The 26,943-nt window shown below is 42.1% G+C and overlaps 1 protein-coding gene across 5 annotated transcripts in view; it reads right to left on the bottom strand.

The window, feature by feature from the left end:
* Window positions 1-26,943, bottom strand: part of LOC132819818 (unconventional myosin-VI-like) — a 273,784-nt gene that overhangs the window by 113,115 nt on the left and 133,726 nt on the right. For all 5 annotated transcript variants that reach the window (XM_060831639.1, XM_060831642.1, XM_060831641.1 and 2 more), the window contains 5 exons: window positions 7,515-7,644; window positions 6,630-6,735; window positions 6,267-6,322; window positions 5,600-5,697; window positions 5,336-5,500 (listed from right to left, as the gene is read on the bottom strand). In XM_060831639.1, coding sequence (XP_060687622.1) covers window positions 5,336-5,500; window positions 5,600-5,697; window positions 6,267-6,322; window positions 6,630-6,735; window positions 7,515-7,644 — 555 coding nt within the window. The remainder of the gene's footprint in view (window positions 1-5,335; window positions 5,501-5,599; window positions 5,698-6,266; window positions 6,323-6,629; window positions 6,736-7,514; window positions 7,645-26,943) is intronic.

Here is a 26,943-nt window from a genome sequence, read left to right on the forward strand (position 1 = left end):
GAATTACAGTCAAGAAAAACACAATCAAATAATTTTATCCAATAAAACTTTCAAATTATTTGGAGGCCACCTAAAAACACTAGCTTCATAAAAGAACACCATAACTACAGTGCAAGATATTTAACTCTTGCATAATTAAACACCTTAAAATAGGATAGGTATATAGATAAGGCAATGCTCCAAGGAAGCCCACCTTTTGTCATATCTAAAAGGCTTGTATTTAGGATAAAGAATTGATGTCAACAGTTGTGTGATAACACTACAATGAAGTATCTGGGCACATTTCACTGCTTCAATTGTTCTATAAGAATGCGAGCTATCATACAGTCCCCCTCAGGGTGATGAGGTAGCCTCTGTTTTAAGCTTGCACCTGATGAAGTTCATACTTTTAACTAATCTGGGGACAGATGAATCAATAAGTGCTTTCTGGTCAGCATTAGTCATTAACCACTTGGCATCAAGTAGTCATTCCTTCCAAGGAGTTCCATGAAATGTCAGGTGATTTGACTCAAAGGGTCAAGCCTTCAAACAATAATTTGAATTGAATCCCTTTATGGACCCCACACCTGCTAATGTAATTCAAGTTGACTGGTACAAAGTATTTTACTTGGTAAGGGGTCATACTGGATCTGGTGTTGGGGAATGAGCCCAACCAGGTGGCTGAAGTTTCAGTAGGAGATTACTTTGGGAGGAGTGGCCACAATTCTGTAAGTTTTAGAACACTCATGGACAAAGTCAAGAGTGGTCCTAAAGGAAGAGTGCTAAATTGGGGGAAGGCTAACTAAAGCAAAATTTGGCAGGAGCTGGGGAACGTGGATTAGGAGCAGCTATTTGATGGTAAATCCACATTTGATATGTGGGAGGCTTTTAAAGTGACATTGATTAGAATGCAGGAGAGACATGTTCCTATGAAAATGAGGGACAGAATTGGCAAGGTTAGGGAACCATGGATGACAGGTGAAATTGTGAAACTAGCTAAGAAGAACTAGCTAAGGTCTAGGTCCCTGAAGACAGACTAAGTTTTAGAAGAACTTTGGTAATATAGGACCAATCTGAAACTAGGAACTAAGAGTGATAAAAGGTGTTATGAAATATCGTTAGCAAACAGGGTAAAGGAAAATCCCAAAGCCTTTTATTCATATATAAGGAGCAAAAGGGTAACTAGAGAAAGGATTGGCCCACTCAAGGACAAAGGAGGAAGGTTATGCGTGGAGTCACAGAAAAATCAATGAGATCCTTAACAAGTACTTTTATATTGGCATTCACCAAGGAGGGGGACATGACAGATGTTGAGGTTAGGGATAGATGTTTGATTAATCTCATGTCGACAAAAGGAGGGAGGAAGTGTTGGATATTCTAAAAGATATTAAGGTGGACAAGTCCCCAGGTGTGAATGGGATATATCCCAGGTTACTAAGGGAAGTGGGAGAGGAAATAGCTGGGGCCTTAATAGATATCTTGCAGCATCCTTGAACAGGGGCGAGATCCAGGAAGACTGGAGAGTTGCTCACGTCCCTTTGTTTAAAGGTAGCAGGGATAATCCGGGTAATTATAGATCCGTGAGCCTGACGTCAGTGGTAGGGAATCTGTTGGAGAAGATACTGAGGGATAGGATCTATTTCCATTTGGGAGAAAATGGGCTTATCAGTGATGGGCAATTATGCTCGAAACGTCGAATTCTCTATTCCTGAGATGCTGCCTAACCTGCTGTGCTTTGACCAGCAACACATTTGCAGCTGTGATCTCCAGCATCTGCAGACCTCATTTTTTACTTTGTGCAGGGAAGGCCATGTCTTAACAGCTACTTTGAAGAAGTAACAAAGTTGATTGAGGGAAGGACCGTAGGTGTCATATACATGGACTTCAGTAAGGCGTTTGATAAGGTTGCCCATGACAGGCTAATGGAGAAAGTAAAGTCACATGGGGTCCAGAGTGTAATAGCTAGATGGACAAAGAACTGGCTGGGCAACAGGACAGAGAGAGTAGTAATGTAAGGGAGTTTCTCAAAATGGAGAACTGTGACCAGTGGTGTTCCACAGGGATCTGTGTTAGGATCACTACTGCTTGTGATATACATTCATAATTTGGAGGAAGGTATAAGTGGTCTGATTAACAAGTTTACAGATGACACCAAGATTGGTGGAGTAGCAGATAGTGACAGGGACTGTCAGATAATACAGCAGGAAGGAAGAATTGGGCAGAGAAATGGTTGATGGAATTCAATCCAGGCAATTGTGAAATGATGCATTTTGGAAGATACAATTTAAAAGCTAGCTATACAGTAAATGGAAAGGTCCTGGGGAAAATTGATGTACAGAGAGATCTGAGTGTTTAGGTCCACTGTACCCTAAAGATGGCAACTCAGGTCAATAGAGTGGTCAAGAGGTATACGGTTGGGAATACTGACTACAAGAGTTGGCAGGTCATGTTGCAGTTGTATAAGACTTTAGTTTGGAATACTGTGTACAGTTTTGGTCGCCACATTACCAAAAGGATGTGGATGCTTTGGAGACAGTGCAGGGGAAGTTCACCAAGATGTTGCCTGTATGTAGGGCACTGGCTATGAAGAGAGGTTGAGTAGATTAGGATTATTTTCATTAGGATCTGATTGAGGTCTACAAAATCATGAGATGTATAGACAGGGTGGATAGCAAGAAGCTTTTTCAGAGAGTGGGGGACTCAATTACTAGGGATCACGAGTTCAAAGTCAGAGGGGAAACGTTTATGGGGGAGATACCCTCTATGCAGAGGGTGGTGGGTGCCTAGAACATGGCACAATAGCATCATTTAAGATGTGTCTAGACAGATACATGAATGGGCAGAGCAGAGGGATACTGATCGTGAGAAAATAGGCAACAGATTTAGATAGCGGATCTGGATTGACGCAGGCTTGGAGGGCCGAAGGGCCTGTTCCTGTGCTGTAATTTTTGTTCCTTGGGGAGACCATTTCCCTAGTAACACATGGAAACACGTGTTTCAGACAATCACATTTTAAATGTAGCTCTCATTTAAATCAGAAGTCACACGACACCAGGTTATAGACCAACAGGTTTATTTGAAATCACAAGCTTTCAGAGAGTTGCTGCTACTTCACCTGATGAAGGGTCAGTGCTCAGAAAGCTTGATTTCAAAATAAGCCTGTTGATTATAAGCTGGTGTCATGTGACTTCCAGTCCAGTCTAACACGGGCACCTCCAAATCATGGCTGACATTTAATGCTACTGATCTTCAGCCTTTTCAGAGAAGCATTCCATGTTCCATAAACGGCAGTGTAACAAGTAATTATGCAAATGGTTGGCAACTTTGATCCAGAGTAATTAATGTCAAGCAAAGTGACATTCAACAAATTACAAAAACCTTCCTAGACTCAAATCCTAAACTTAAGATTAGAGTGGTGCTGAAAAAGCACAGTAGGTCAGGTAGCATCCGAGGAGCAGGAAAAAAAAATCAATGTTTTGTGCAGGAGTCCTGGGGTGGGGGGGGTTGGGGCGGTGTTAGAGAGATAAATGGGGGAGGGTGGGCTGGGGAGAAGGTAGTTGAGAGTGCAGTAGGTGGATGGAGGTGGGGGTAACGGTGATAGATCGGAGAGGAGAGTGGAATGGATGGATGGTAAGGAACATTGACAAGTGGGACAGGTCATGAGGATGGTGCTGAGGTGGAGGTATGGAACTGGGGTAAGGTGGGAGGAGGGGAAATGAAGAAACTGGTGAAGTCCACGCTGATGCCCTGGGGTTGAAGCGTTCCAAGGCGGAAGATGAGGCATTCTTCCTCCAGGTGTCAGATGGCAAGGGAGTGGCGGTGGAGGAGGCCCAGGACTTGCACGTCGTCGGCAGAATGGGAGGAGGGTGCTGAAATGTTCGGCCACAGGGCAGTGGGGTTGATTGGTGAGAGTATCCCAGAGATGTTCTCTAAAGCACTCTGTGAGAAGGTGACCAGTCTCCCCAATGTAAAGGGGGCTGTATTGGGAGCAACAGATACAGTAAATGACATTGGTGTTAGTGCAGGTGAAACTTTGATGGATGTGGAAGGCTCCTTTGGGGCCTTGGATGGAGGTTTTGGGTGGGGTGGGGGGGGTTGGAATGAGAGGTGCGCAATTCCTGCAGTGGCAGGGGAAGGTGCCAGGATGGGAGGGTGGGTTGTTGGAGGCATGGACCTGATCAGGTTGTCACGGAGGGAACAATCTTCGCAGAAAGTGGATGGGGGTGGGGAATGAAATATATCCCTGGTTGTGGGATGCTTTTGTAGGTGGCGGAAATGAAGGTGGATGATGTAGTTTATGCAGAGGTTGGTGGGGTGGAAGGTGAGGACCGGGGGGTTCTGTCCTTGTTGTGGTTGGAGGGGTGGGGTTTGAGGGCGGAGGTATGGGAAGTGGAGGTGCAGGAAGTGGATGTGCGTAGGAGGGCATCTTCAATCACGTGGGAGGGGAAATCTTTAAAGAAGGAGGCCATATGATGTGTTCTGTGGTGGAACTGGTCCTCCTGGGAGCAAATACGGTGGAAGCGGAGGAATTGGGAATACGGGATAACATTTTTTCAGGCTCTTTGCAAATCCAAATAACTGCCTCCTACCATTCTTTTCATGACAGTCCCATTTTGTTTAGGCAGGGGATATGCATGTTATAAAATAATTAGATTGATCAATAATCTGTAGAATATAATGTTTGTTTTTCCAATTTTGATTCATTCCTATACTTTTGCAATTCAACCAAACAAACAATCAGAACACAAAGACCAAATCAAGTTGCCACCCGCACTCCTAGCCTCTGGAAACTTGCAAAAAGTAGCACCAATGAATCAAACGGAAGAAGGCACAAAGTACCAAAGTTAACATTTAAGAGTTTGCCAGACTTCAGCACCAAGAAAGAGACACCAGGGCATAGCAATTAGCAGCTGTGCACCCAGTAGCAGTATGTCAGCAATCATCAGAAAAGTGAAGGAGTAGAATCCCAAAGGGAACACAAGGAAATAAGAGGGAAAGTGCAAGAGAACATGGACTTAAGAGGGAATGGAAGAGAGAGACACAGCAAGAGACACAGCAAGAGAACAGCAGAGAACTAGACAGACACAGCGACAGGGAGACTGGGTTGAGGGGGGAAGAGAGATGGGCAGAGAGAGGATGGAAAGGAGGGACACACACACACACACACACACACACACACACACACACACACACAGTCAGTCAGAGACACGAATGGGGAAATGAACAGAGGGAGAGGGAGAGGGAGAGAGGGAGAGAGAGAGAGAGAGAGAGAGAGAGACAGTGTCAGCACAAGGACGAGGAAGATCCAGGGAGAGAGAAAAGATAGTGAAGTACAGCCCTATGGCATAGAACTCACCCGGAAGTTATCAGGGGAGGTCAAGTGAAACTTTTGCCTAATCTCTTCAGGAGCACCTGCGCACAGCCTATAAAAGATATGGTAATTTCTTTCTTCTGTGCTCTGCGTACAGATTCGGGATTTTTCCAAAAGGTAATGAGATACAAAACCTCCAACGACTGCATTCTGCATGTGGGAAGGAAACAAAAAGACAAGGAGATAGTTTGGGAATGCGAGTGCCATGTCACAACTGGAAACATTTTTTAAAAATTGTTTAAAAGGTACCTTCTCGTTGAAATGAATTTCTACAAATTTTCCAAATCGGCTACTATTGTTATTTCGTACAGTTTTGGCATTTCCAAAAGCCTCAAGTAAGGGATTAGCTGTTTTGGAAATAAACATTAAAAATGAGTTTCTCCACTTTGTAGAGTTAAAGATTGATACAGCAGAGAAGACCATGCAGCCCAGGATGGGATAAGGAAAAATCAAACCATTTTTGACATCTTTTTCATTGGTGTACACGAGTCAGTTTCACTGTAAATTATTTTTCTTCTGCCCATGCTCTCCCTTTGTTGCCCATGCACCTCAGAAAGATAGTGCAACCTGTTGATGGCCATCCTCAGTCAAGCCAATTGTCCAAACTGTACAATTTCAACCTCGGGGTGATAGCTGTTTTGTGAGCAGGGCCTGAATTACACAAATGGAATTTTGGAAGAGACTAAAACATCTCCAGGAATTTTGGGTGGATTACTTAAAATTTCCCTTTTTGTGTCGGTGGTTTTGCCCAGAAAGTGTTGATATCGCTGGCATAAATAAACAACAATACATTCTAGGCACTTCAAACACCTTCCAAACTCATTACTCCTTGCTTTTCATTAAAAGGGTAATAAGCGGGTCTTTGTTACTTTTCGATTACATGCACTCAAGTTGACATTTCATAGGAATTGTGTACCTTCTACAATCCTTTCATCGATGTCCTGGCCTGTTCCATATGATTCTGTCAAGTACCTGCGGAATGGAACCAGGAATAAAGTAATCGAATGCTTCCTTGCAATATCTGGGTTAACATCAGGAACCGAAAAAGGGGCAGATAGTTTCTGCAAATATTCTGCTAACTCCACACACAGTACCACAACTAACTCAAATGAGATATTCATCGCAAGAAATAGAGATGGGGTGGGGGCATGCTCCATGAGACTGAGTGTGGGCGGCAGTGTGGATGAGGACAAGCATGGCAAGGGGTGGGGTAGAGGGGGGTGTCAAAAGAGTGCTCCGTGGTGAAAGGGAGAGCATGGCATGAGAGATTTGTACATACCGAAGAACAAACTTGGTATTTTCTGTTTTGCCAGCACCCGATTCCCCTGATACAATAATGGACTGGCTTAGTTTATGCACCTTCATATCACGGTAAGCTTTATCAGCTAAGAGTTGGGATTAAACAGAGAGTTAAAGACATGAGTATCACATCATAAAAGGTTACCAATTTCTGCAAGAATATCATATTTCAATTAATTATTTCCATCAGATAAAACAAAAAAAATTTGAGTTGTGCAAAATTCATGAAGAATAATAAACCATTTTCTGAAACATAATTTAAAGTCTCATTTTCAAGACTCAACCAAAAACAATTTCTTGGCAAAATAGAATGTAACTTGAACTCTTTCAGCTGCAAAGAAGTTAGTTCTCTAACGGACTTGTTTTGTGGTACAGCTGATTTGTAATTCAACTATGTTTGGACCGACCGTACACTATGTCAAACACTGCACAAGAATATTTAACTCGTTATTTTTAAAGGGCTGACATTTTATGGAGGTAATAATATATTGAGGGGCTCCAGTATATGCCAAGAATTTTATTGTACTGTATTGTAACCTCCTGGCCTTAACTGCATCATTAAAAGGAGCAAACAGAGAGAATGAATGAGAGCAGCGTTAATCCCAAAATCATCTTTCAATTACAGAGACAGATACAAAGCTAAGGTTTCACATTCCTTCACCATCTCAAAGAATTTAACATATGGTGGCCAGATAATGTTATACTGCAAACACAGTGCATCTTTTTGCATTATGTAATACTCCATTACTCTTCAAAACTCTGAGCATACCGAATAAAAAGTTGAAGGAGAAAACTTAACTTAGCATTTTGCACAAATGATAAATTTCAATGCTAATGTGTGACCAGGCGTTATCAAATTACTCACCAATAGCATAGACATGTGGTGGCAGAGTGCCCAAGGACTTTCCTTTGTACTTCTTAATGGAGTCCGATGAGTACAATTTCGGTATGTCAAAGTACGGGTTCACTGCTATAAGAATGTTAGCTACATAAGTCTGCAAAGATAACACAGAATAAGGCACATGAACAATAGTGAAACGCACTCAAGCATTGATTTTTAACTGTCAGAACTCAGTGAATCTAGCTAGTCTTCCTTCATCAAAATGCCAGTTGGACATTTGAAAGGAGATTCAAAATTCCCAGGAATACAATAAAGTCAGTTAGTTGAATCCCAATCTCTCAATAACACAAAAAGAGATATCTCCAACTTACTTAACTCTTTCAACAAATATCTGCCATTCCTCCTTCCCTATTTGTTACCACAGTATAATATTAGCTAAAGATCCCCAGGTAGGAGACATTTTCTGTAGAACTTCCCCATGTGGAAGATAAATAGGAATGGTGCCCTCAGCATCACCATTTGTTGACAAAGTCACAAGCTCAATTCTAAGTATCTTTCAACAGAGAGATCTCACACAAAATGTGTTTCCAAACTGCTTTGTACAATATTTTACTCCAAATCTATTGTTTGAAGTAAAATATTGTACAAAGAGCATTAGAAAACAGTAGTTCAGCAATACAGAAAATCTGCCTTTATAACACATGACATTTCAGAGCAGTTACAGAAAGAGAATCTAAAAGATATAAAAAAAGATTGGTTAAAAGGGTACAAAACCAGGAGATAAAGGCTGGAAATAAAATTATAAATTTAGTTGAAATTTCTAAAGAATTATCGTTTGCCAGAATGATACTGAACTGCTTAAATTACCTTTCTTTTTGGTCTGAAGAGATGTTTTAGTGTTGCACAGTGAATTATGATGTGGCTGCACATGCTATTTATTCTGAGTCCTTGTAAGATTAAGTATTTTCAGAACACCAGAAGGTTAGCAACATGCACTGTGAGAGAATTGGAAAGACCCAATCCTTTGCTAGTGTGATCAATAACTGCAGACATACATTTAATAGGATTAGTGGAAGGATGAATGTGAAATTTAGTTGTAGTTCTCTCGCTCAGAGTACAGTTAGAGTCTACTTTATTCTTTCTGCAAGATAAAAACTTTTTTTCACATTTACATAAATACTCAGGACATGCACTTATGGTGCCATCATCTCCAAGGCCTCAGACCAGGAGCTGGGAAGTGAGATTAGATTGACTCTTTACTGGCAGGTACATAGAGTACATAGAACAATACAGCACAGAACAGGCCCTTCGGCCTACGATGTTGTGCCAAACATCTATCCTAGATTAAGCACCCATCCATGTACCTATCCAATTGCCGCTTAAAGGTCGCCAATGATTCTGACTCTACCACTCCCATGGGCAGCGCATTCCATGCCCCCACCACTCTCTGGGTAAAGAACCCACCCCTGACATCTCCCCTATACCTTCCACCCTTCACCTTAAATTTATGTCCCCTTGTAACACTCTGTTGTACCCGGGGAAAAAGTTTCTGACTGTCTACTCTATCTATTCCTCTGATCATCTTATAAACCTCTATCAAGTCACCCCTCATCCTTCGCCGTTCCAACGAGAAAAGGCCGAGAACTCTCAACCTATCCTCGTACGACCTATTCTCCATTCCAGGCAACATCCTGGTAAATCTTCTCTGCACCCTCTCCAAAGCTTCCACATCTTTCCTAAAGTGAGGCGACCAGAACTGCACACAGTACTCCAAATGTGGCCTAACCAAAGTCCTGTACAGCTGCAACATCACTTCACGACTCTTAAATTCAATCCCTCTGCTAATGAACGCTAATAGGCCTTCTTACAAGCTCTATCCACCTGAGTGGCAACTTTCAAAGATCTATGTACATAGACCCCAAGATCCCTCTGTTCCTCCACCTGACTAAGAACCCTACCATTAACCCTGTATTCCGCATTCTTATTTGTTCTTCCAAAATGGACAACCTCACACTTGGCAGGGTTGAACTCCATCTGCCACTCCTCAGCCCAGCTCTGCATCATATCTAAGTCCCTTTGCAACCGACAACAGCCCTCCTCACTGTCCACAACTCCACCAATTTTTGTATCATCTGCAAATTTACTGACCCACCCTTCGACTCCCTTCGGCACGGTGGTTATGGGCGGCACGGTGGCACAGTGGTTAGCACTGCTGTCTCACAGCGTTTGAGACCCAGGTTCAATTCCCGACTCAGGCGACTGACTGTGTGGAGTTTGCACGTTCTCCCCGTGTCTGCGTGGGTTTCCTCCGGGTGCTCCGGTTTCCTCCCACAGTCCAAAGATGTGCGGGTCAGGTGAATTGGCCATGCTAAATTGCCCGTAGTGTTAGGTAAGGGGTAAATGTAGGGGTATGGGTGGGTTGCGCTTCGGCGGGTCGGTGTGGACTTGTTGGGCCGAAGGGCCTGTTTCCACACTGTAAGTAATCTAATCTAATCTAAGTCATTGATAAAAATTACAAACAGCAGAGGACCCAGAACTGATCCCTGCGGAATTCCACTTGTAACTGGGCTCCAGGCTGAATATTTACCATTTACCACCACTCTCTGACTTCGACCGGTTAGCCAGTTTTCTATCCAATTGGCCAAATTTCTCTCTATCCCATGCCTCCTGACTTTCCGCATAAGCCTACCATGGGGAACCTTATCAAATGCCTTACTAAAGTCCATGTACACTACATTCACTGCTCTACCCTCATCCACATGCTTGGTCACCTCCTCAAAGAATTCAATAAGACTTGTAAGGCAAGACGTACCCTTCACAAATCCGTGCTGGCTGTCCCTAATCAAGCAGTGTCATTCCAGATACTCATAAATCCTATCCCTCAGTACCCTTTCCATTACTTTGCCTACCACAGAAGTAAGACTAACTGGCCTGAAATTCCCGGGGTTATCCCTATTCCCTTTTTTGAACAGGGGCACAACATTCATCACTCTCCAGTCCCCTGGTACCACCCCCGTTGACAGTGAAGATGAAAAGATCATTGCCAACGGTACTGCAATTTCCTCTCTTGCTTCCCACATAATCCTAGGATATATCCCGTCAGGCCCGGGGGACTTGTCTATCCTCAAGTTGTTCAAAATGTCCAACACATCTTCCTTCCTAACAAGTATCTCTTCTAGCTTACCAGTCCGTTTCACTCTCTCCTCTTCAACAATACGGTCCCTCTCGTTCGTAAATACTGAAGAAAAGTACTCATTCAAGACCTCTCCTATCTCTTCCGACTCAATACACAATCTCCCACTACTGTCCTTGATCGGACCTATCCTCGTTCTAGTCATTCTCGTGTTTCTCACATACACAAAATGCCTTGGGGTTATCCTTGATCCTATCCGCCAAGGATTTTTCATGCCCTCTCTTAGCTTTCCTAACCCCTTTCTTCAGGTCCCTTCTGGCTATCCTGTATCCCTCCACTGCTCTGTCTGAACCGTTTCCTCAACCTTATGTAAGCCTCCTTCTTCCTCTTTACTAGACATTCAACCTCCCTCGTCAACCAAGGCTCCCTCACACGACCATTTCTTTCCTGCCTGATAGGTACATACATATCAAGGACACGTCGTATCTGCTCCTTGAAAAAGTTCCACATTTCCACCACATCCTTCCCTGACAGCCTATGCTCCCAACTTATGCTCCTCAAATCCTGTCTTACAGCATCGTAATTTCCCTTCCCCCAATTGTAAAATCTACCCTGTTGTGCGCACCTATCTCTCTCCATAACCAAGGTGAAAGTCACAGAATTGTGGTCACCATCGCCAAAATGTTCACCCATTAACAAGCCCATCACTTGTCCCGGTTCATTACCGAGTACCAAATCCAATATGGCCTCCCCTCTGGATGGACAATCTACATACTGAGTTAGAAAAGCTTCCTGGACACACTGCACAAACACCGCCCCATCCAATCTACTTGATCTAAAGAGCTTCCAATCAATATTTGGGAAGTTGAAGTCACCCATGACTACGACCCTGCGGCTTCTGCACCTTTCCAAAATCTGTTTCCCAATCTGTTTCTCCACATCTCTGCTGCTATTGGGGGGCCTATAGTAAACACCCAATAAGGTGACTGCACCTTTCCTATTTCTGACTTCAGCCCATACTACCTCCAAAGGCAGATCCCCCTCAAACTTCCTTTCTGCAGCTGTTATACCATTTCTAATTAGCAATGCCACCCCCCTCCTTTTTTACCACCCTCCCTAATCTTACTGAAACATCTGTAATCAGGAACCTCCAACAATCATTCCTGTCCCTCATCTATCCACGTTTCCATGATGGCCACAACATCGTAGTCCCAGGTACCGATCCACGCCTTAAGTTCACCCACCTTATTTCTGATACTCCTTGCGTTGAAGTATACGCACTTGAGCCCATCTCTGTCTCCGCAAGTATTCCCCGTCAGTGCTACCTTCTCCACAGCCTCCCTACATTCTTGGATATCCTGACAAACAGCTAGCTTACTTGCTGGACTACAAGTCTGGATCCCATCCCCCTGCCAAATTAGTTTAAACCCCCCCGAAGAGTGCTAGCAAACCTAACCCCCAGGATATTGGTGCCCTTCTGGTTCAGGTGCAACCTGTCCTGTTTGTACAGGTCCCACCTTCCCCAGAATGCAGTCCAATTGTCCAAATACCTGAAGCCCTCCCTCCTACACCATCCTTGCAGCCACGTATTCAACTGCACTCTCTCCCTATTCCTTGCCTCACTGTCACGTGGCACCGGCAACAACCCAGAGATGACGATTCTGTCTGTCCTGGCTTTTAGCTTCCAGCCTAACTCCGAGCTCTTGAATGACCTCCCCACCCCTCTTCCTACCTATGTCGTTGGTGCCAATGTGTACCACGACTTCTGGCTGAACACCCTCCCCCTTAAGGATTCTGAAGACACGGTCCGAGACGTCTCGGACCCTGGTACAGATGTATGACGGGTCAAATAGCCTCCTCCTGTGCTACAAATTTTATCCATTTCATGCTATTAACAATGTGCAAATCAAGCAGTAAAATCAAGGGATGAAAAGATAGATTGTGTGAGGCAAATCTCCAGAACCTGTTCATCAATTCACACTGCTCAGTTAACAAAGGTTATCTCTCCCTTAACCCCTGTTTTCTTAACTTTTTTCCTCAATTTTCATATTAATTGAACAATTCCCCATATAAATGAGGCAACAGCATGAGCATCCTCCTTATTTAATTGATCATGTAATATTAAAACCACTCAGGCCAGAAAGGAGCATTTTAAACAATTTAGTATCAACCTGGTATATGAAAAATAGAAGTTTTAAAGAACTTCAAATTTATCATATTTTCTTACTTTACAATCTTTGTTCTCTCAATCTTTCCTTCCCTTCTTGCATTCTTTTTCTGTTAGTGATCAGACTCTTATTTAATCTTTCATCTCCATTATTCCGGTTTTGTTCTATACACTCAAGTCTCATTGGTTAATGAGGTCATGGCTGATCCTGTCCCTCATCAAGGCTCCAGGTGGCCTATCATACTTATTGCCTCATCATCAATTTACACTTTAAACAAGATATGTTTAAAATTAGATTCAAGCAGGAAGATGACTAAAAAAAAGTGCCAAGTGGCATATATTCCAAAAGCAAGGAATTCAATCTGCCTGCTAATAGTGATGACCAAAGATACTGGTGGGTTTAAGGGTGGATCACTAACCAAGGTGGACTAAGGTAGAAAATTCACAGCAAATCATTTCAGCATAATATTTTAGGCAGCAGAATGGCTGGGAAAGCATTCAAGAGTGATAACTTTTATGTATATTTCTCCGTAATTAAACCCAAGTGGCCCGAGACACTTCCAAAATAGTTAAGCATTCTCTCCTCCATCCAAAGAGACCTTAACCATCAATATACGGATACATCCCTTAACACCTCAGACTGGACTAGCAGTTTAGTGCATCTGTCAGTAACTGACATCTCAAGATTTTAGGAGTCAGATGTCAGGACAATGTGGCGGTTAACTGTACTTTGTCAAGCTTGACTGCCAAATTAGACAGACATTTGTTCATGCAAGTTGCATCACTAACAAATAAGTACACATGACAACTATATGCATTGGTCGTCATGAAATTTAATTTGACATTTATTTTTGATTTTACAAAATAGAAGCAGTTATTCATTTTGGAAAATGAAGCAACAAATGTACACTAAAGTGTGTTTTGTTGAGTAATGGAGCTGGATAATCAGTACATTATTCCCATCACAGTTGTAACATGCTCCGCCTGACGCTGCTCGCATAACAGTTGCCGGTTTTCAGCCTATTGATGCATTTCACATGATAAACAGATACCTGAAGGTGCTGGACTCAGCAAAGGCTAGAGACCTTGCCAACACTTCAGCAATTTTACTGAAAAAAAAATTCCAGAAGTAGCCATGTCCCTAGCCAAGCTGTTCCAGTACAATTATTACACTGGCATCTATCCAACAATGTTGAAAATCACCTAGTGTGGCCAGTCCACAAAAAGTAGACCAAATTCTACCTGGCTAAAAAACATCCTGTCAGCTTACTGTGGGTCATCAGTGTGGTGGAAGGGATAGTCAAAAATACTATTCAGCAGCACTTGCTCAGCAATAACCTGCACACTGATGCTCAGTTTTGGTTCTGCCAGGGTCATTCATTTCCTGGCCTCATAGCAGCTTAATCCAAACATGGACAAAAGTATTGAACTCCATTGGTGAAATGAGAGCGACTGTCATTGACCAAATATGATAAAGAATCCTAACAAAGCTGGAGTCATTGGCAATCAGGAGAAATACTCTCCAATTGTCATACATGGCTGTGGTTGTTGGAGATCTCAATTCCTCTCAACTTCAGAACTGCTCTGGATAGTGCCCTAGCCTTAACCATCTTCAGCTGCTTCATCAATGACCTCACCCCCATCAGAAGTTTGGAAATAGGGATATTCACTGCTAACCTTGCAATGTTCAACACTATTCATGACCCCTCAGATACTGAAGCAGACCATGCCCAAATGCAACAATTCTGGCAAGATCAAATTCGAGCTGACAAGAGGCAGGTAACTTTTGCATCACACAAGAACCAACAATGAACATTGCCTTTAAGAGAAAATCTAACCATCAGATTCCCCCACTAACAACATCGTGGGGGTTACCGTGAAACTTGAAATGGACTTGAAACAGTCATATAAATACCACAGCTACAATGGCAGGGTCGAGGCTAGGAATTTTGTGGCGTATAATTTACTACTATCTCTTCAAAGCCTGTCTGCTATCTACACGGCACAATGAGAGTGATGGAATATTCCCCACTTGCCTGGATAAGGGCAGCCCTAATAACTGTGTTTCCCTCAGTTCCTCTTCAGATCTAAAGATCTTATTGGGTGAAATGGAGGAGTTAATAAAAGAAACTAGCACGGAATGTGCTGGCTTCAAACACCCACCTTCTTTTCACGTCGAATACAAGTTATCTTTTTAAACCAAAATTAAATCATCTCCAGCACACTTTAACCCACTTAAGTGAGTTTATGGGGAAGTTGATTCAGACATTTTGCATCAACCAAAAGGTCACTGCTGCCAACATTGCCCTTCCTATAAATTGAAACATTGAATAGCTTTTTCACAGCCACATTTAACTTAAAACTTACAGTAAACATTTTAAATGTTGAAACTGTGCCACAAAGTAACACAAATTGAAGCACTATTTGAAAACCAGATGTGAATACAAGTTCTCTGCTACTGAAGAGAAACACACAACTCCTAAGAATAGATTTGTTATTCATCAGTGACTTGCTTGCTTAATTTCAAAATGACATTTTATCATTCAATACATATTCAAATTGTCATGTCCAGTTAAATGGTCCAGACTAAGCGCTGCCCACCAATGGCTGAAAACTGGAATTAACATCATACGAAAGAACTGAGAGACTGAATACGCATGGGGCCAAACAAGATGCACTGTGTGTAAGAGTTGAAGTATCTGCAAATACTATGGATTTCCTGTGCTCTACAGCAGTGTAGGTGGTAGGGGACTTCCATGTCATTTCAAGAGACCTAATTAAGCAACATTATACCAAAACAAGGAACCTAATGAATTCCTCTCCAAAAAAGATTTCTTGAGTGTGTATTGTAAAAGCAGCCACTGCCTGCATTTCAATTAACAGAGATAAATTATAGGGACAATGAGCCTTTTACTAATCCAGTAAAGTATGCTACACAACTGCTGGCTAGTTACACTGTATATAAAGCATTCAGCAGCTTTGAAGACTGCCTGTGTTGCAGCATTTGCAGGTGAAATTCAGTAAAGAAAACAGTGATCCTAGTTCTGGCACCTGAATTTAGGAAAATTATCAGTAAAATAAAAGCACAGGATAAATGAACAGGCCTTAAAATTCAAGGCAAAAACAAAATTGCTGGAAAAATCAGCAAGCCTGGTAGCATCTATGCAGAGAAAGCTGAGTTAATGTTTTGAGTACAGTGACCCTTCAGAACTTTGGATTGTTTTTGTTAAAATCCCCTGAACCTGATGGGTTGCATCCTCGGATTCAAGAGTTATTTAATCAGATACTGGGTTTTGACCCTCGAATTCCCAAACTTCTTTAACAGATACTTTGTAATTAGAATTAACATCTTCACAACTCAATAAAGAACGCGAAAGAGAACACAGCAAAATATCCACCAAATTGGGAAAATGCTAGACCCATTAGTCAGGGTGAGAGTGTAGTCAGAGAATCTCAAATTGATTCAGCAGATCCAGCATACATTTATGAAAGGGAGGTAATGTTTGATAATTTGGTTATGAGCTTTTTTAGGATGCATCCACTAAGATGGAAAAGAGGAAATCAGATGTTGTGTGGGTGGGTTTTCAGAAACTATAATTTCAATAATTTCAAAAGGTCACTAGACAGAGTTAGAGCTCAAAAGAGTATAGATAATAGATCCAGCATCAAAACTAGAAATTGCTGGAGAAACTCAGAATCGGCAGCTCTATGGGAAGAAAGCATAGATAACGTTTCAAGTCTAGTGACTCCTCTCTCCGACAGCTAACATATACAGATAAGTTAAAGATTGGTTAAAGAGAAAGTAGGAGTAATCAGTTCAGTTTTGTGTTAGCAAACAATAACTGTTAAGGTCCAAAGAAGGGTCAGTACTTGGGCCTCAGCAATTAACACTATCTCAATTGCCTAAACAAGGTGACTAAGTGTTACAAATTTAGATAAGAAAGTGAGTCATGCAGAGAGCAGACATCAACAAAAGATTTAAGCAGCAAGTTGGTACTAACAGGGTAGAGAGATAATGTGGAATTTCCATTTTGGAAGGAAAAATGGAAAAGCAGAATACTTTTAAATGGTGAAATATTGGGAAATGTAGATATTCAGAGTGACCGTGTAGATTAATCACAAAGTTAACAAGCAAGCATGGCAATAACTAGGAAAGCAAATTATTATTATATGGGCAATCCTCACCACTGACCACCATGTTATGAGAAGCTGTGTGTGCTAATGTTCACCATGCAGGTTAGCTGCCATCATCTCCTTAGGTAGGGAGCTGTAGAATACACTCGATCTGATGTGATCGAGGAAAACAAGCTGTAAATTATTCAACATGAGAAGTACAAGCTATACCAATATGATACACATCATTACAAAGATGAGAACTTGAATGATACATCTTACTCCAAGATTCTGAACTGTCCTCCTACCAGGTGCACAGAACTTCATCCTAGATGACGCTTAAAGCATTCCTCAATATATTAACCATGGAAGGAATGTATCACTGGTTCAACAGATTGATTCCTTGGATGAAGGAATTGTTCAATGAGTAGAGTGAGCTTATTTTGTCCTGCAATTTCCAACAAGAGATGGTCTCAATAAAACACAGAATTTAAGTAGTTTGACAGAATGGAAGCTGTACGAATGGTTCCCCTGTCTAGGAATCCAGAAAAAGGGGTCAGCTATTTAAGAGAAGAAATTTCCTCAAAATCTTGTGAATCTTTGTAATTCTCGATTCAAAATGGCAGTACATGCTCAGTCTTTGAAAATATTCAATACATGGATTAATAAATTTTAGGATAATATCTAAATGAAGGGATCTAGAAATATGTAGGAGTTGAGATAAAAAAATCAGCAATAATCACATTTAATGATAAAGCATGCTTAAAGTTTTGAATGGGTTATTTCAGTTTTAAGTTTAACCAATAGGCCTGCCCTCATTCTCTACACAGTAAGAAAAACTAACCAGAGAAATCCCAGGGATTTATAGGAAAGCTGGATCTTTATGGATTTGAAGTTTCTCACCACTCCACAACACTCATGCCCCAGTTCAGTTCCATTTGAAGTTTTTCACTGCAGTTGAGTTGCAGGTGCCCTCCCACTGCACTTCCAGATCCTCTGGGAGTCTCCAGGAGTCATTCACCTCCCTCAGAAAAGCTGCTGACTACTGAAGTATGGACATTGTTCTTCATCCAGGACTCATACCTCCCTTCTCCTCCAAATATCTTAGCCACTTGTTCATTCCTCATATCTATTGCCAAATTATTAAACCTTGAGACTAAGGTAATAATCAAGCTATAAAGGCACCAGTTAAGGTGCACGGGTACTTAGTCCTCAGGAGTCAGCTACCTCAGTTGGTTAGAGAGCTGGCTTGCGATGCTGAGTAATACTAACAGCATAGGTTTAATTCCCCCACCACCCGAGCCCATCACAAAAGGTCCTGCTTTCTCAAACTTGCCTGGTGACCTTCAGGTTAAGCTCACCACCAGCGGTCTTTCTCTAATGAAAAAGTCCTCAGGGCCTTTGGTGGCTATTACTATTAAAGATACCAATTAAAGAAGAGCTAATGGCTTTGGGGGTAATAGCATGAGGGTTAATGGGTAATTTTCATATTAGAAAATTGAGAGTGGAGTGACATAGGGATCGGTGCCGGGCCTCAGTTATTTACAGTCTATATTAATTACTTGGGTGAAGGCTCGAGTCCACTGCAGCTAAGGCTGGTGATGACAAAGATAGGTAGAAAGGCAGGGAGGATGGTCTCAAAACATCTGCAAAGGGGTATAAATAGGTTCAATGACTGAGACAAAATTTTAACAGATGAACTATAAATGTAGGAAAACAGGAATTTATCCACTTTGTTTTAAAAATTTTCTCACCCCAGTATTTTTGAAATGTAGGGAGATTATAGAACACTGTGGTATAGAATTATTTAAGTATCCTCATAAAAGATTCAGAAAATGTTAGCATGCAGATACAGAATGCAATCATGCAATGAAAATGCAAAAGTTGGCCGGCATTGCTAAAGATATACAGTATAAGAGTAGGGGCACTTGCTACAGCCAAACAGGGCATTTGTGAAACTGTACCTGGAGTACAGTGTACAAATTTTGGCTCCTTATTGAAGGGGGAATAGATCATTTTAATCAAGCTGTTCGAATACGCTGTGACACACCTGTGGGTCAGGTGAGACTTGAATCCTGATCGCCTGCTGATACTTACACCAAGTAGTTCAGAACAAGGTTCACTCAGTTCATTCGTGGGATGAGGATATTATTTTATGAGGACAGGATAAGCAAGTTAGGCCTACACTTAATCATAATAAAGAAAAATGAGAGAGGATCTTATTGAAACAAGATTCTAAAGGTCCCTGACAGGACAGGTGCCAACGGGGTTACCTCTGATCAGGGAAATCCAGAATGATGGGACATTTTCAAAATAATTTTCCATCTAAGATGGAGATGAAGAGTATTTTTATTTCTCTCCCAGCTGTTGATCTTTAATTTGCCATCCCAGAGACTGAATCAATGGCTACTTCCAAGGCTGAATTGGACAGATGTGTATCTATAACAGACACAGAGTTTATGGAACACAGATAGTGAAACTGCAGCTCAGGCCACAATTAGAAATGACATGACATTATTGGATTAGGCCACGTAACAAGCTGATGGATGCCTGTTTTGACTTCTTGCATTGAGTGACAAGAGGGAGAATAGGTTTGGGGTTGATGGGGGTGGTGAAGGATAAGTGACAAAGAAAAGAAACCTCAGAGGAACATTTTCTTTTTAATTCATTCAGGTGTTTGCCACTGACTTTGTCATTAGTTATTGTCTATTGTAATTGTCTTGAGTGCTAGACCATAAGACATAGGAGCAGAAATTAGGCCACTCAGCCCATCGAGTCAGCTCTGCCATTCAATCGTGGCCAATAAGTTTCTCAACCCCATTCTCATCCTTTCTCCCCAGAACCTTTGAGCCACTTGATACTCAAGAACCTATCTATCTCAGTCTTAAATACACTCAATGATCTGGTGGCTATAGCCTTCTATGGCAATGAAATCCACGGACCTACCATTCTATGGCTGAAGTAGTATCTCTTTATCTCGTCTTCCCTTTAAAACGTCTTCCCTTTACTCTAAGGCTATGCCCTCAGGTCCTAATCTCTCCTACCAATGGAAATATCTTCCCAAAATCTACTTTTCCCAGGTATTCAGTACTCTGTATGTTACAATCAGATACCCCCACCCTCTAAATCCTTCTAAACTTCACAGAGTATAAACCCAGAGTCCTCAAATGCTCCTTATATACTAAGCTTTCATTCCTGGGACTAGCCTAGAGAATATTCCTAAGATATGGGGCCCCATCCTGCGCATAGTACTCCAAATGTGGTCTGACCAGAGCCTTATAGAGCCTCAGAAGAATATGCCTGCTTTTATATTCAAGTCCTCTTCAAATACGTGCAATCATTGTATTTGCCTTCCTAACTACTGACTCAATCTGCACATTTTCCTTGAGAGAATCCTGGATGAGAGATCCCTACTCGCTTTGTAATTCATATTTGTTAATTTTCTTCCTATTTAGTAAATAGTCCATGCCTCTATTCTTCCTACCAAAGTACATTCACACTTTCTTATGTTGTACTCGATCTGCCACTCTCCTAACCTATCTAAATCCTTCTGCAACCTCCCCGCCTCTTCAATGCTACCCGTTCCTCTACTCAACTCTGTATCATCTGCAAACATAGCCAGAATGTGCTCAGTTCCTTCATCCAGATTATTAGTGTATAAAGTTAAAAGTTGTGGTCCTAACACTGAGCCTTGTGGAATACCACTTGTAACCAGCTGCCACTTTGTATTCCCACTCTCTGCTTTCTGCCAGACAGCCAAACTTCTATCCATGCCAACATGTTGCCTCTAACACCATGGATCCGCTTGAACTTCAGAGTGTATGACTGTTTTTGCATTCATCTGGTGCTGTGTTTTTTAAAGAGCTGCTAGCATGGTCCAGTTTCTAAGAAGCAACTTCGACATATTTCAAGGAAATCAGTTCTAAAGTGTGGGAGTAATGAACTATTAGGAGGTAATAAGAGGTGCCACAGATAAAGTATTTCTAATTCCAAATTTGACAGACTAGAAGAGGGCTTAGACTTTCGAAGAAAATGGAAATTAGTTAATTTTAAAAAAAGGTTCAGACACAAATCTTTATCAGAGTCATCGAGACCTACTGCACACAAAAAGGCCCTTTGGCCCATCACATCTATGCTGGTAAGAAAATATCATCTAACCATTCAACTTTTATTTCCCAGCAGTTGGCCCATAACCTTGTACGCCTGGCTATTGTAAGTGTACAACTAAACATCTCCTAAATGTTCTGAGTGTTTCTGCCTCCACCACCCTTACAGGCAGTGAGTTCTAGATACCCACCACCTTCTGGATGAAATGGTTTCTCCTCATACCATCTTCTCTAAACCTCCTTAAATTTACACCCCCTGGTCAATGATCCCTTCGTCAAGGGGAAAACTTGCTTCCTATCTACCTTATGTCCCTCATAATTCTATAAATCTCAATCATGTCCCCTCTCAATCTCCTCCGCTCTGAGGAAAACAACCCCAGTCTGTCCAAATCTCTCTTAACTGACACTCTCCAGCCCAAGCAACATTCTGGTAAATCTCCTCTGCACCCTCTTCAGCCCAAGCAACGCCTGATAAATCTCCTCTGCACCCTCCAGTAGATTCCAGAACTGCACACATTACCCTAGCTATGGCCTAACCAACCTTGCTACACAGTTCCAGCATTACCTCCCTGCACTTAAACTCTACAGCATTAAGAATTGGATTTATTGTCAGGTGCACTCATGTACAGAAGTACAGTGAAACATTCACAATGTTGTCCCACACAGTGCCATCTTAGGGACAAATCTTAAACATAAAGCAGAGAAATAAAGGGGAAAAAAATTACATAACCAAACAGTTATTCATAGTAGAAGTTTGCAAAGAAAGAAATAAAATTGAAAAGATAAATATTACAGCCTTTCTATAAAGGGCCTGCAATAGATCAGTGCAGTGGTCTGACCAGATTCGCAAGCTGCTGACGTCCACATCGGTCCCCAGTCCCTACTCTGGGCACGCTGGCCATCCTATTCCGCTTGGGCCTGGAGCATGCTCCGCTCCAGTCCACAGCCACTCTAATAATGTCCCCACCACTCCAGGTTAAGGACTTTTTATCCCCAAAACAAAACAAACTTAAAAAAAAGGAACAACAAAAGGAGGAGAAAAACAAAAAGCAGATGGAATGGATGAGCCCTGGGCTGCAGAGTCTAGATGCTACTACTCCACCACCACCATCTGTGCCTCAACTAATAGAGTTAAGTCTACCATATGTTTTTATGGTCACACCATCATCATGTATTACCTTGCCTTGTCTGTCCTGCCCAAGTGCATCATCTTGCATGTATCGTAATGGAATTCTGTGATCATGAGGAGAGCAGAACAATGGTATACTGTTCAGAGTGAGAAGAAACTTTAAGAAAATGTCTGAATAGGAAGTGGCCAAGTGGGCAGAATTTTGCACTAAGTTAGTTTTGGGTCTGGTATCGGAGGGCAATTGTTGGGAAGGGGCACATAAAGCTAGGTGTGCATACCCCCAAATTAAGTGAGGCGACAGCAATAGCCAGTCATATGGAACAAGCAAAATCCAGGCAAGTTAGAATATAAATCTTAAAGAAGAGCTAAGGAGTGTAAAAAAACAGAAACAAATGCCAGTCAAAATTCAAGAGCTCTAACAGAGGAACCAAGTGAATGTGCAGGACATGGGGCAGTTTCATGCCCAGGGAGAAAAGACCTATCAAGGGGAACAGTGAGAGATCAGGGATCATGACTCAGCCCAAAACGACATGACTGAGCTAGCGAGAAATGTAGTGATTTGCAGGTGGCAGTCACAACTCTATGCAAGTAAAATGATCGAGTAAAACTCATACTATAGATCACTTGAAATGCTAACAGGAGATTGATATTAAAAGTTCAAAAAGGGATAATGGGCATCTACAGAGCCAAAAGAGCAGAACCACAAGAGAGACTGGGACAGAGAGGAGGAAATCTATTGGGATGCTGAGAACCATCGGAGATGGGGACCCCTAACAGCTTCAGTATCCTCAGCACACCCAGTTGCACTTCCCCTCCCCAGAGGTCCCAAACCTCAGACAATCATGGAGTGCCTTCCATCCCAATGAACACACTAACCACCAGTCGCCAAGATAGGCGACAGGCTGCCAATATCACCCTCAGCATACCATTTCATGGTGGGATAACTGGTAGAGACAGGCCAAAATAAAAAAAAAAATCCCTGCCCGTGAACCTCCATAACAACTTTTTCTTCCAGGTGGTCCACTTTCACAATCTGACAATACTCTAGAAAGCCAGTGCATGACCTACAGGTGTGCTCAGACTTCAGAATTTAGGTTAAGTTCAGACCTGGATTCATAACAACAAAAAAAAATCAACAATTAGCCACAGAAGTGAATTTGGGAAGGGAGGGTACCTGGGAGCATCAGATATTGAATAATGACAGTAACAGGTGCCATTTTGATCTTTTTCTCTTCGAATACATGCACATGCAAGGGGCATCGTAGCAATGATGCCTGCTAATCACTATCCACCCTTTATAAGTGCTCGGTTACCCAGGATGCATGTGGTTTGCTCCACTGGACACAGGAAGGGCAACATTCTGTGGGCACACCCCACAAAACTGTCTTGTTTGGGTGTAACAACTAGCGGGAAGTGTACAAAAAGGAGTAATTGACAGCTCAAACTATTGTTACGTAAGCATGGAACTCAATGGCGTTTGGTGAGAATCCTCCAACAACAAATAAAAAAGAACTTTCCAAGAGTTGAATATCAAAACTATGTTGAGCAAGCGAGAACAGAGGAGTCTGCTCACAGACACAGAAGGCTACTTAAAACATGAACCAACTATGTGCCAATCTGTACTTTCTGATCATACAGATACTGAGTTCACCAACACCCGGTTGTTCTTTTTTGGATTTACTTGTTAGTATTTATTTTTGTATTTTCAATTGTTGTATAATTTATAGTTTTATATAGTTGAGGCCATCAGTCTGGGAGCCAGCTGTTGCCTGCTGGAAATCAAGCTCAGAGCTGTTTGAATGTATTTTGCTGATGCTCATTTGGATCAACATGAGGGACTGTGGTTGGATAACACAGGGCCTGAGTGGGTAGGCCCGAAACCTGATGGGATTTTCAGTTAAGGTCAAGTACAAAGCATCCACAGAAGTCAGAGGCAGGCAAGCACAAGCTCTGGAAAACAAAGCTGATTGTGGAAAGGCTGAAGTACAACAAGCAGACTCAATGGAGTCCCAGATTCCTATCATGATCATGTATAAGAGGTGACATGCACTTGATACACTTAAGGATGAACACAGTAGCCCAGCATCTTCCATACATGACATCAGGAACCCATTGGACACTGATTTTGACCTGGAAGATTAATTGGCTGATGGCCGGAAAATATTCTGGAAGAATGCAGAAAGGATGCATAAGAATGGACACCTAGGTGCTATTCCCTTGGCGAAGACTTAGAACATAGAGCATTACAGCGCAGTACAGGCCCTTCGGCCCTCGATGTTGCGCTGACCAGTCATACCAATCTGAAGTCCATCTAACCTACACTATTCCATGTACGTCCATATGCTTGTCCAATGATGACTTAAATGCAGTTAAAGTTCGCGAATCTACTACCATTGCAGGCAAAGCATTCCATACCCTTACTACTCTAAGTAAAGAAACTACCTCTGACATCTGTCCTATAACTATCGCCCCTCAATTTAAAGCTATGCCCCCTCATGCTAGCCGTCTCCATTTTTGGAAAAAGGCTCTCCCTGTCCACCCTATCTTATATGGTCTCTATTAAGTCACCTCTCAACCTTCTTCTCCCCAATGAAAACAGCCTCAAGTCCCTCAGCCTTTCCTCGCAAGACCTTCCCTCCATACCAGGCAACATCCTAGTAAATGTCCTCTGCACCCTTTCCAAAGCTTCCACATCCTTCTTATAATGTGGTAACCAGAACTGTACACAATACTCCAAGTGCAGCCGCACCAGAGTTTTGTACAGCTGCAGCATAATCTCACGGTTCCGGAACTCGATCCCTCTATTAATAAAAGCTAAAACACTGTATGCCTTCTGGACAAACCTGTCAACTTGGGTGGCAACTTTCAAGGATCTGTGTACCTGGACACCAAGATCTCTCTGCTTATCTACACTACCTAGAATTTTTCCATTAGCCCAGTACTCTGCATTCCAGTTACTCCGGCCAAAGTGAATCACCTCACACTTGTCCGCATTAAAACTCCATTTGCCACCTCTCAGCCCAGCTCTGCAGCTTATCTATGTCTCTCTGTAACCTACAACATCCTTCATCACTATCCACAACTCCACCGACCTTAGCTTGTCTGTAAATTTACTAACCCATCCTTCTACGCCCTCATCCAGGCCATATATAAAAATGACGAACAGCAGTGGGACCCAATACCGACCCTTGCAGGACACCATTGATAACTGGACTCCAGGATGAACATTTCCCATCAACCACCACCCTCTGTCTTCTTTCAGCAAGCCAATTACTGATCCAAACTGCTATATCACCCACAATCCCATTCCTCCGCATTTTGTACAATAGCTACTGTGGGGAACCTTATCGAACACCTTGCTGAAATCCATATACACCACATTAACCGGTTTACTCTCATCTACCTCTTTGGTTACCTTCTCAAAGAACTCAATAAGGTTTGAGAGGCATGACCTACCCTTCACAAAACCATGCTGGCTATCCCTAATCAAATTATTCTTTTCTAGATGATTATAAATCCTATCTCTTATAACCTTTTCCAACACTTTACCAACAACTGAAGGCAGGCTTACTGGTCTATAATTACCAGGTTGTCTCTACTCCCCTTCTTGAACAGGGGAACCATATTTGCTATCCTCCAGTCTCTGGCGCTATTCCTGTCAACAATGACAAATTAAAGATCAATGTCAAAGGCTCGACTTTCCCCTCCCTGGCTTCCCAGAGGATTCTAGGATAAATTCCATCCGGCCCAGGGGACTTATCTATTTTCACACTCTACAGAATTTCTAATACCGCTTCCTTGTGAACCTCAATCCCACCCAGTCTAGTAGCCTGTATGTCAGTATTCTCTTCAACAACATTGTCGTTTTCTACAGTGAATACGGTCGAAAAATATTCATTTAGTGCTTCCCCTATCTCCTCTGACTCCACACACAACTTCCCACTACTATCCTTGATTAGTCCTAATCTTACTCTCGTCATTCTTTTATTCCTTAAAATATCTATAGAAAGCCTTAGGATTTACCCTGATCTTATCCGCCAACAACTTCTCATGTCTCTTCCTGGCTCTTTTGAGCTCTCTCTTTAACTACCTGGTTCAGCAGTGGAGCTCTGACCACCTGGAGTGGGAAGACAGCTATGTGTAAGACTACACAGCTTGGCCAAGTTTAACTGAATGCGCAGTAACTGGTCCTAGTCTGCTGGTGTATAGATCAGGATTGCAACAAAGGACTTAACACTGCGATTGGCAGAGTAACTAAATGCAAGAAACAGGAATTTTATTGCCAAAGAGCAGGGTTTTATATAATATTCAGCCATATGGCCCCTTTCATGTCTTCAGCTCATTTTGTAAATGATTAATTGCAAGTTGTCTCTGATCCATTTGTTCAAGTATTTAAGTAAAATGAGTTTACTTAGAAACTGATCAAAGTGTCCAAAACACAGACAATAATTCCATTTGCCACTGATCAGCCTGTCTATTCTCGTCGTCTGCAAACTTACTGATCAACTACCTAATTTCAAGGCTAAATCATTTAAATACATAAATAGTAAGAACCCGACACTGACCCCTGTGGGACCCCACTGGGCAGACTCCCAGTTGGAAAAACACTCCCCAACCATCACACTGTATTCCCCGCCAGCAATCCAACTGTGGATGCAATTTGCCAATTTTTCTTGGATCCCATGGGTTCTTACCATTGCTATTAGTCTCCCACGTGCAATCATATCAACAGCCTTACTGAAGTCCGTGTAGTCTACATCAAAATCATTGTCCTCATCTACACTACTGGTCACCTCTTTGAAAAA

The sequence above is a fragment of the Hemiscyllium ocellatum genome, chromosome 10 (genome assembly GCF_020745735.1).
Source record: "Hemiscyllium ocellatum isolate sHemOce1 chromosome 10, sHemOce1.pat.X.cur, whole genome shotgun sequence".
Lineage (NCBI taxonomy): Eukaryota > Metazoa > Chordata > Chondrichthyes > Orectolobiformes > Hemiscylliidae > Hemiscyllium > Hemiscyllium ocellatum.